Source organism: Anser anser, assembly GCF_964211835.1.
Source record: "Anser anser genome assembly, chromosome: 10".
Taxonomy (NCBI): domain Eukaryota; kingdom Metazoa; phylum Chordata; class Aves; order Anseriformes; family Anatidae; genus Anser; species Anser anser.
In genome coordinates, this window is record NC_139730.1 from 3,668,736 (window position 1) to 3,680,106 (window position 11,371).

The window sequence follows — 11,371 nt, forward strand, 5'->3', positions numbered from 1 at the left end:
AAGTAAAGCATCAAAAAGATGATTCATTTCAGTTTCCATGGGACTAAAAACATCTTAGTTCATGATTAAGTTGATAAGAACAGTGCTAGAGTAGAGGATGCTGTTCTTTAAGAACACTATTCAGAATGTGGAGAACATCTGATTTTCGGTTTCCCTCTCTAGTGTCACATTAGAAGTTTAAGACTATCAATTTCTAAATCTTTAGGTAGCCTTGGAAAAAGATACAGCAGAAAGAAATTCTGACTGTACCATTCAATGGGGAATAAACATCACCCAAGCAATTATATCACTTAAACAAACCTCAATTATTTCTCGAAATAAATCTTGGCTATGGATAGATGCAGGAGAGGTGTAAACTCAGCTGGACTAGCTGACACTCAAACCCTCGCACAATGTTTTCATAAAGTTCAACAGACTGTGTTAAAACCTACACAGAAACTTAAGTCTTTAACGTGACTTGTTAACTTCTGAGAATTATGAAACAATCTTCCCTACAATTTCAACTCAAGGACCTGCCTTCCTTAATAACAGCCTCTAACAGTAGAAAGGCCTATAGTGAGTGCATTTAAGTTTATAATGAGCTCTTTGCCCTATTTTTATAATGCTTATTCATTCTTTTAACAGTTCCTGGGCGATTCTGAAAAAACTGTCAGGTATTAAGATCTAAAGTTAATCTATTACCTCATTCACAGAGCATGCATCAGATAGAAACAGAAATGAAGCAGCACTCCAATGAAAGAGAAAAAAATCAAAAGTAGTCTGGCAACTAATTGGTGCTGGGAAGCCAAACAATGGGAATTGGGATAGAAAGCTGTGAGATGGGAATCAAGATTTCTCTCTCTAGGCAACTCACCTCCATGTTCAAGAAAAACACGGACACATCTCTCTTTCCCTCTTGCTGCAGAGAAATGAAGCAAGGTCCAGCCATTGGCATCTCGACCGTTTGGAGAATATCCTTGCTCCAGCATCTTGCGCACGGTGTGAACATCGCCAGCAGCAACTGCAGCCTGAATCTGCAACTCTTCCTGTAGCTCAGGGTTTCTCCGACAGTGATGGTGTAACATCCTAGCAGAATCTGCCTTTTACAGAAGCGTCATGAGGTCGCACTAGTCACCTTGAATCAATATAAAGCATGAATTAATTAGGACTGGAACCAAGAAAGAGATCTGAAAAAAATAATTAGTACTAATGAAAAGCAATGCTATGATTTACTCTCTATATGCAGAGCAAAGCCATCTTATACATAGGATAAAACAAAAGTAATCTCACTTCTGCTAGCAAAATCTTAGTATGCACCATTGAATTGCAACTGAAAAGGACACTTACACATAATAAATAGTAAACATTTCTTCAGAAATGACAGCATCAACAAGCAGACCACAGTTAAAGCACCTGAACAACAAACAGGATGAGAGATCTCCAGGACCCAACATCCCTTTAAGATCACACCCCGGTTCATATCACTGCCCTGGAGATACTGCTACATACATCATCTAAACCGTTGCATGAAACAGCACGGTATTGCTACAGCAATTGAACTATGATTTTTTTCTTTATTATTTTTTCTAGAAATACGTCACCTCTAAACTTAATTGAAAATGTGTTCTGTTACTAATATAATCTTTTCCTGTGACCTTCTGCACAGGAATATTAGTAACACCAATGTTCAAAGTGAAAACTTCAATCCCCTCTTCCCCCCCCCACTTTTTTTTTTTTTTTTTTAACATTAGAGTCTACTGCCTGTATTTTGGCTTGTGAGCTTCTTTATTAGTACATAAACAACGTAAAGGACCTTTATATTCCAAAACCAGGCAAAGATACTATATGAGACCTAAGAACATAAAAGTGCAGTTAATACAGTCCTGCCAAACACTACGAATACATATATCAGAACAGTTCAACTTAGAATTACCTTGATAAAGTATAAGAGAGGGCTGGGCCAAAAGGCTACCTAAAGTAGCCACTGTCAGAGAGCCTGGATATCAGCACATATTGGGGAAGAAAAAAAAAAAAACTAACTATACTCCATGCCCTGTTTGAAAAGCACTCATCTGCAGTTCTACTTGCTACTCAGCTGAGGACAAGAAAAAATACAGGTACTCAGAAATTCTTTCACAGCACACAAAATCCATTCAGTATTTACATTTTCACATACACTGTGTATCATATTCTATTACCAGGTATTCCTAGAATGGAAAGGAATATTAGAAGAATAATTTAGGGAATGAAGAAGAGGAATTATTAAGGAATGCTGAGCAATAGGATTCTCGGAAATTATTGCAATGGATGTTAATGCAGAACTATAATATTAAAGACAAAAATGTATTTAGACTGCTGTAAAGTTAATCAAGAGTAAAGTACACCAAGAAATTCCGAAGATGAAAATGAATTTTAAGCAATCCTTAAAACTTACACCAACCCCCGTTTTATTAGAACATCAACTCACATCACCACCTAAACCTTCGTTTACGTAAATAAGGATTTCCAGATCCTCGTGATTCATAGGTCACTCAAAAGGCATTGCAATCAACTCCTCATATCCCACTGGGCACTTGTTTTTCTGTGATCCAGGTATGCACACAGACAATAGGAAAGTGAAAACATCAATCACTGCCATCCTTCCAGATAAAGGCATAGATGCCTATTCACTCTTCTTATTACCTGGTTGTGCTCATTGCAAAAACGTTATTAACGTGCTGCCTGCAGAGATATAAACTTATAATGAACAGGTAGCTACAATGACCCTTCTTACACAGCAAAAATGGAAATTACATACAGCAGATGCCTGCCTTTGACATTTATAAATGCTTCAAGATACCACATATGGCAATAGAGACTAATTCAGCATAGGGCTATGAAGACAGCTATTTAGCTCAATAGGTCATACATGGCTTAGACACCGGTTTGGTTTTGTTTTATAGTATGGACTCCATTATCTGACATTGGAAGAAAGGGATTTGCAAACTGGCACCTGCTAACTCAATAGGTTCAGCTTTGGCATCATACTCAAAAATGAAACTCGACTAATCTGATGACAATGGAAGTATTTCTATTGACTCTAATAGGCTTTTGCTAAGCTCTTTTCTAAACTCCAATTAGCACTTCAGGATGTGCTCACCTATAATACAGGGAGCTTGACTTCGTTCTAGATCACACCACTAACAGTACCGTTAATGAAATTCCAACTGCAAGAACATCTTTGGATTTATAGGTGGAAGCTGACAGAAGAAAGTGTTTGATAGTAAGGATGAGTTAGGGGGAAATCCTTCCGAAACAAAATCAAAATGCCCCCTCTACCCTCTACCCTCCCACCCCTCCCCCCACCCCCCCAAAAAAAGAGCATGCCCCTTATTTTCTGTGTCAAAAAACAAGATATGCAAACTCTTTTCCTCAAACTGAGAATATCTGATGGAAAACATTCTACCACCATTGTTACAGTCCCTACTGGTAAAGGAATAATACCTGCAAGATCCCATAGTGTCCTGACAATGAAGATCAAACTTGTTGTTCAAAGTACTACAGAAAGAGACAAGGTGACCATACAGGTGAGAAGAAATGGATTTCTCATTTAAGGGGCCAGCAGTATCCCCCCCAAAAGTATCTATGAAGACAGTTGGTTAAGAAAAAGCAAAGCTCTTTATATCACACTTCTCAGCTGGTGGGTACATTTGTAATGCGGCATTATAAAAAGTTGGCACTGGCCCCATATGTTGCATGTGACTAGCAGAGCTTATTCAAATTAGCTAGTACTAAAGTACGTAAGTACTAAAACATACAAAGCAGAAGACAAAGTCAGGCATAAGCAGCTCCTTTTATCACTTGCGTAGTTTCTGTAAATATCTACTCTTCTATCTCACCCCTATGGCAAGCAATGAAATTCAAATTACAAGAATACTTAACTGCAGCATTGAAGGTTTCAGGATAGTTCTAGACATACCAGCTTTGAAAATAGGTTAATTTCCACTCCACGGATCATTTAGAAATCCCGTTTGTAAGTCTCCATTTATGGCATCAATCTTTGGAGAAGGAAAGGGGGACTACTGGAATTCATTAGCCAATTGGCACTTTAAATATTTAATGTTTTGTAACTACAATCAATCTCATTCAGAATGTAGCATGCATTTAGATTGCTACATACTGGCTTTCTTCATGCAAGTTAAAAATTAAAATGACTAAGTAAGAAAAAAATGTACCTACATATTCTTGGTATAATGACTGTAAAGTGGCATGAAAGTAAAGGACAATAACAACAGTTTAATTGATTTTGCAAGCACAAAAGGATAAATTCAACGCATTCCTGAATTACCTTACGAGGGGTTGTCAGTCTTTGATGGATGTCCCACTCTTCATTGTCTTCACTATTCATAATCCTGTGTGCCCATGTGTGTCAAACAACCTGCTACCCCTTAAAAAGAACGATATTTCTTGTTAGGGACAAAAAGTAAGAGGTCTACCTACTTTTACCCTGGATCTGCACGAGAATGATACATTTTAATACCCTCAAGGCAAAAAGAAGTCCCCAAGTATGTTTTCCTTCATTATCAGACAGTCCTCTAGAGACTGGGGTGGGGAGAGTCTCCTTCTGCCAGATGAAGAGAGAAGGCTACAGAGATTAATTTACAGAAGACAAGAGAAACTAGAGACGTGTTTCCCCTCTGGAGTACACCTTGAAGAAATGGTCTAAGCCCTTCTCTACCCATTTCACATATCTGTCCTGCCATGGAACAAGGATAAATGCAAAGGTTACTGTAAGTATTTCTGCCTGACTGCTCTACGTCTTCCCATGGGAGCCAGATGCCAGGAAAAACCTTCAGGATCCACTTAGCTCCTCCCAACCCGTGTCTGTTTCTTTATCCCTATCCCACCTATGTTCTTCTATCTCAAGAACAAAAGCTGACACGACAGAGCGCTGCTTTCCTCGTCCTTCAGCTGCACTTCCGTAGCACCACCAGGTTGCTCTGCTCTCCCTCACGCAAACAGCCAGGCTCACAAACAGGTAAACACGCCTTCACAGTACAAGCGATACCTTCAGCCCCAAAATCGTCACCCCTTTCTCCACACATCAAACCTTTCATTTTAATATCCAGCTTTACTGAACACCAGTTACCATACCTATCCATTTCCTTCCTTCAGACCAGCCTGTCTTATTCTCCTGTGTTGTCACCTGCAGCTACCAGCACCAGTCCCAACATCTGACCACTCCTCGTGGCACCACTGAGAGCCCTGAGTGACTGATATTATTTCATTAATTCATTGGACACCTCTCCCTGTCTGGCCTTTCTTTCGCTCTGGCTGTGAGCTGGTTGGGAAAGGACCCGTCGTCATGTTTATGCGCTGCAATACCACAAGTAATAAAAGCAATAATTACTTCACCGTGTAGCAGATCACACAAACTGCGAGTTCTGTCTGCTGCGTCAGACCAATTTAAGAACCGTGTAGCTTTTAGCTTAAAATTTCTGTCACTTAACGCAACATAAAATCTTGCTTTCCTGATGGCAGCTCAGAAAAAGAGGATGGAGAAAAGCTCTCTTCATCCCCCTTATGCACATTTTCCTAGAGCTTCGCTTCCCAAGATAAAACACACACGGCTTTCAGAGATGCTCACAGCCCTGCACAAAACTGCACTGCCATGACCTAATTTGATCACATTTCTAGCCTTGTTTTTGCATAGTTGATCAGTCATTAGTTCACCTTTTTTTTTTTTTAAATTTTTTTTGCATGATTTTCACTTAAAAACCCACACATTTTTTATTAGCTGATGCAAATTAGAATTGCACTGACTTCACAGACTACAGACAAGGTAACAGATTGCTCCACTAAAAAAGTAACAAGCTTTCTTCCCCCCAAAGGAAAATTAGCTGCATATGGCAAGAGTAAGATCTGTAACTTTAATAAAAAGAAGTTATATTTAGTGAAAGTAAAGCTCACTTACTCAACTTGACAAAGTTTGCTTAAAATACTAATAATTGTAGTAAAAGTCGCACACTAACTAAAGAAAATAAGACAAACGTCATCATTTTCTTTGACAATGGGACAATTTATCAATAGATATCCTAGACTTCTCTACATTAACGTGTTATTTCATTCAAGTCATTGCAAACGTTATGTGGAAAATGAATTCCAGTGTATCTGTGCGTGCACCTGAAAGAAAATTCAAGGCTGGTACTGAAGACGAGACCTTAGAGGGTGGTATTTTGTTCATTCATATGGCCTAACAGGCTTTATCCCCCAGCCACCAGATTACACATCCAACAGCAGAGCAAGGATTACACTTACTGGCACCAACCTAACTGTATACAGCAGGGAAAGTGTATCGCTACTCATGACACTTAATATCTAGCACAGAACTAATCACTGTAGGTCCTGAAGTATTCCAGGACATTCAAACCATCCAACCAAAAAAAAAAAAAAAAGAAAGCCCTGTGGAATAACGATAATCACATTAGCATTCGTTATTCTCCCACCCATTTCAAAACTCAAGCAAGCTAAATGTGTTCTCACTCAAATGGCATTTCAAAAACGGACAACGTGTTTGACAAAGAGTCTAAACGCAACCATCATCTTCCTATGTCGCTTGGCTTCTTATCTCAGGAGCTCTACAGACACAGTAAGGCAAACAATGTTATTTGTGTTCTCCTATCGCAATCACAAAGTTTGCAAATAACATGTGAAATATCAAAATTTCACAGAGCCTGATGGTCCTGAATATATTTCCTGCAAGCTGCTCTATGCTACATCCCAGACAGACATCAAGCAAGGTATCCAAGTGACTGAGATGAAAATCACCGAGCTACGCATGCGTGGTGCTGGCGCTGGAAGCAATGAGTTAATAGTGCACGAATCTTCCCAACCATCACAGAACTACTGCTACTTCAAAGGAAAGAAGCCTTCGCACTTCCTAAGTGGTCATTAAGAGTTACAGGGTTCTCATGAGGGCATCAGTAATGCCATCTTGCAGCTGGGACGTGTTCAGCTGAACCAAGAGAGCTAATCGAAAAGTGCTCCATCGACTTCAGGTGGTTGTGGTACCGCGTGGTGCTGTCAGGCGCTGTTAGACACTAACAAGCAGCTGCTGGGCTGGCACATTCTGCAGGCGACTGAAATTGAAGTTTAAGAGGTATCGTTTTACCAACTATTATCCGTTTCACGGAGAGGCTGAGGTCTGACTTTTGGGCCTGGTGGAGAACTAGTGAAATCAGCCAGCTCAGGTAACTTCGGGTCTGCAAACAGGAGAGCAACAGAGGAGACATCACCTTCAGAAAGCGCTGGCACCATGTCAGCTTTAACCATCCCGAGGATTCCCACCCACTACACCGGCAACCTTAACCACAAGCAGAACCCCGTGAAGAAAATGCTGTGACTCCTTCCAAACCAAGGAGCCCTCTGTCAGTGTTACAGCGAGGCCTCGCAGAGCTTTCTCAGTAGGGAATGCTGCATCAGACTATCACAGCTGCAACTCTCCTCCCTCAGATCTGCACTGACCAACTGCAGGAGCTCGTGGCCTGCAGCATGCTTTGCAATCCTCCTGTACCAGCATAAAACACAATCCCTCTTCTAACTTTTAACAAGTTTCAACCAGTACAAGTGAAATGAAAAGTTAGCCTTAACCTCAGTAACAATTCATAGCAAGTGTTAACGTGTAAGACTTACAAATTTTAACATGATTTGCTGTCATTAAAGTATCCAAACACCAACTTCTCAATGGAATGACAAAAGCAGGAGGAAAAAATAACTGGTTCAAACCTCACTAAAGCTATCACTTCAGTCCTAATACTTATAAGACAGCTGATGAGCAGAGTTCGCTTCATTCAACAGTCTCTGCATTTCTTTTTAATACGGCCTAAAAGAATCAAACTGACAGGATTCATTGGATGACTTCAGCAGATAAAGCAATGTTTTTTCACTGCCACAGCACCATTCTGGAAGGAAATGCTGGAACAACAGAAAACAGCCTCTCAGTCTACTCATTTCCTTGAAGGGTTTAGAATTCACAATAAGGAAAACCAAATCCAAAGCGGGTATATAGCCTGAAGATAATCCAAACACACAACAAACCAACACACTGACGTGTGTATCTAAGGGGACAGCTATACTTGCAACGCGCTGCATTCCTTCCAGGGCTCGAGAGGAGAACTTCAGCACGCCATTTATCTCTGTATCTTTTGACCACGTGTAAATTTCTGCCAGAAGCTAATTCCCCGATTCCTGGGAATCCAGTTCCAGCCTCTACAGCTGGATCACACTTCACTGCATTGGCACTCCACGTTAGGAAGGAGCTTCGCAAAAATCACAGACGCATTCCCCAAAGATCTCACGGCTTATCAGCACCAAGACTTTCTGCTGGAGAAGCTACACTAACGCAAGGCCCACGTTAGGCCCACGGGATGGGCCACAAAGAGGTTGTTAGAACAATCCAACTTTACAAAGCTGTTGTGCCGTAACTGCACCACAAAGTTCGTATTAATGCACATCTGTCCTACCAATTAGCATAAAAGCCCCTCCCGCCATCACACCGGGCACGTCCGCGTGTTCCAGTAACACGTCCGTGACTTTGCAGCATTCTATCAAAATAACAGATAATTTCTTTACTACCTTCAATAAACATCTCAGAACTCGGGGTACTGAGGAATTTTCTATTTAATCTGCGCGACAGCTTCCTCTCAACCTGCGATGAGGACACACACATCAGAATACAGATCTGCCCCTGACCAAAGCCACAGGTACTGCTTTTTCCCCTGCAACTAATGCCGAGAAATAATTTATTGCTGACAATGCAAAAACATTCTGGTGCAGTCAACGACATCTCTGACAACACGACAAAGACCGGTGGGACCACACTGAGGATGTTTGCCAAAATAACACAACCTCATCTACTTTTGAAACGGATTAGAACGGAGTCAATACAGACTTGGCATTAAAAGAACAGGCAGAAACGCCATTATTTGGAGCACAGTAACAGCAGGACACAGAAAAAGGCTGACTGCCATCATCTACCCGCCCCCAATGCTCTTTCTAGAGCCCATCTCTTTATCTTCTTGCCATGTAAAACAAGCACTTCTCCCTAGGAAGTGTTCTCGCTCTGATCCCAAACCATCCTCCTCTTACCAGCAGGGCTCAGTTTTTGATGACTCCTTTCATTTTTTTTTTCTCCTTAAGCATCTAACAGCATTATCTTCTCCGGTGATCTCAGCCCACAAGGTACTCGTAAACAAACACCATCCAATTAAACGCGTGGCGATTTTTGCAACTCAGTTAAAATACAAAAAAAAAAAAATAAAACCAAACCTGACCTACGCAAAAGTTCGGTACAACTGAACCAACAAAATGCAGTTACCATGACCTGCTCCAGTAACGATTTTAGAATCGGAGCAGAAACAAGCCGTGGAAGTTGGTGAACAGACCGAAAGAACCGACCCTTTTCGCTACCCAGAGCGAAGCCGTTTAAAATGACGCTCCTGAGATGAAGAGACCCAAAAAAACGTTCAGCAGCAACTCAAGATCAAAATATCGTTTGCAGGTTAAATTTAGAAAATGACAAACTGTTACAAAAAGAAAAGAGGAAGAGTGCTTCAAACGGGCCTCGGAGCTTTCAAACTTCTGAAGCTCAACAGCAAGCAGGTTTTGAGAGAACAAAGACATTTAATGCTACCTATTCAAATCTGTGGAAAAACACTTACAACGAGAGGCCCCAAACCCAGGCAAACCGTGCGTCTCGGACGATTCTGACAAGTCTACATGAATGATCACCTTTCCGGGGATTTTTCTGAGCGCCGTTTTCTCCCGTCTGTCTTATTTTGCTCTTTGGAGTCACGATTCTTAACTCTCCTTTAAGGCAGCTTAAACCTAAAAAAGAAGTGAATAAAAGTCGACCTGAGCCAGGCAATGACAGGAGAGAGACCGAGACCGAGGCGACGCCGGGTTGAACCAGGAAGAGCCTGCGAGGATTAGGAAGGAACGGGTGCGTTACCGGGGTCGGGACTGCAGCTTGGGGAGAAGGAAGGGGCTGTGTGGGGGCACCGGGGGGGGCTGCGGGACCCCAAGTGCCCGGCACGGTCTGGGGCAGGAAGATGCTGGTGGGGAGAGTCCAGGGGGTGTCTGGGGGGGGGGTGTCTGGGAAGGGGGTGTTTGGGAAGGGAGGGATCTGGGGAAGGACTGTTGGGAAGAGGGGTCCCCGGGAAGGGGGGATGCTTGGGGAGGGGGAGTCCCTGGAAAGTGGGGTGCTAAAGAAGGGAGGGGTCCCTGGAAAGGGGAGGACCCGGGAAAGGCGGGGGGGGACCCGGGGAAAGGGGGTATTTTGGGGGGTGAGGGATCCGGGAAGGGGGGTCCTCGAGAGGGGGGGATCCGGGACGGCTGAGCGTTCAAGGGGGGGATCCTCCGGGAAGGGGGGGGGGTCCCGGAGGGGGGGGATCCCTAGAAACGGGGAAGTCCTCAGGAAAGGGGGGTGGTCCCAGGAAGGGGGGAATCCGGGTCGGGAGAGGGTCCGGGACGGGGTGTCCCTGGGGAGGGGGGGGGTCCGGGAAGGGGGTACCCGGGAAGGGGGGGGAAGGGGGGTGCCCTGCAGCCTGCCCCCCCCCACGGCCACAGGGCCCCGCCGGCGCTGCCCAGCACCCCCGGGGTGCAGCGGAGCGGAGCAGGCCCCACCTCCCCCCCCCCCCCCGGAGGTGTCGGCGCCCCCACACGGCCCGGGAGGGCCCCGGGGGAGGGAGAAAAGGCCCGGAACGAGGCGGGGGGGGGGGAAGGGGGGGGAAGAAGGGGGCGGCCGGGACGCCGCCGCCCGCGGCCGTTACCTGCCTGCCGCCGCCGAGGCGGGCACCCGGCGAGCTCCGTGAGGCGGCGGCCCTGAGGGGAGGAGGGGAGGGGGGGGGGAGCTGCGGGGCGGGGGGGGGCCGGGAGGGGGCCGGGGGAGGCGGCGGCGGGGCCGGGGCCGGCCGCGGGCGGGGGCCGAGCGGAGCGGGGCCACTGCGCGCCGGGGTCAGCGGGCTGGGACTGACCCCCGGCTCCGCCAATCGGGAGGCGCCGCGCTGGGCCCGCCCCCGGCCGCCGCGTTTGATTGGCTGCCCGGCTGACGGCGGCTCCGCCCCCTTCCCCCCCTCCCTCCTCTTCTCGGCTCCGCCCCCCTTGCCGTAAAGGCGCCCGTGGGAGGGGGGGGAGGCGGGAGGGCTTTGCGACACGGGGAGGGGAGGGAGGAGGTGGGCGGCCGTGGACGTTCGGGCGTTTTGGGAGAGGAGGTTTGGGCCTTCCCGCGACCCGTACGAAGGGGAGGGGGGGTGGGCGGGTGAGTCGCGACGGTTGCCTGGCAACGGTTGCGTAGCAGCGGGGCGGGGCGGGAACCCCCGCGTGCGGGGCGGCTCGGGGGTGACTAAGCGGGGCC

The 11,371-nt window shown here is 45.4% G+C and overlaps 1 protein-coding gene across 14 annotated transcripts in view; it reads right to left on the minus strand.

The window, feature by feature from the left end:
* ASB7 (ankyrin repeat and SOCS box containing 7) overlaps positions 1 to 10,926 on the minus strand; it is a 58,561-nt gene extending 47,635 nt beyond the window's left edge. The window contains exons 1-7 of one of the 14 annotated variants that reach the window (XM_083849764.1): positions 10,788 to 10,926; positions 9,748 to 9,843; positions 4,307 to 4,405; positions 3,938 to 4,016; positions 3,463 to 3,516; positions 1,913 to 1,975; positions 854 to 1,114 (exon numbers count right to left, since the gene is read on the minus strand). In XM_083849764.1, the coding sequence (XP_083705890.1) occupies positions 854 to 1,064 (211 nt within the window). In that variant the 5' untranslated portion in view covers positions 1,065 to 1,114; positions 1,913 to 1,975; positions 3,463 to 3,516; ... (2 more) ...; positions 9,748 to 9,843; positions 10,788 to 10,926. Of the gene's footprint in view, positions 1 to 853; positions 1,115 to 1,912; positions 1,976 to 2,446; positions 3,275 to 3,462; positions 3,517 to 3,937; positions 4,017 to 4,306; positions 4,406 to 6,786; positions 7,085 to 9,677; positions 9,844 to 10,787 lie in introns of those variants that run through there. The other 13 variants (XM_083849766.1, XM_083849763.1, XM_083849755.1 and 10 more) reach the window with 13 other exon arrangements.
* Positions 10,927 to 11,371: the final 445 nt, after the last annotated feature.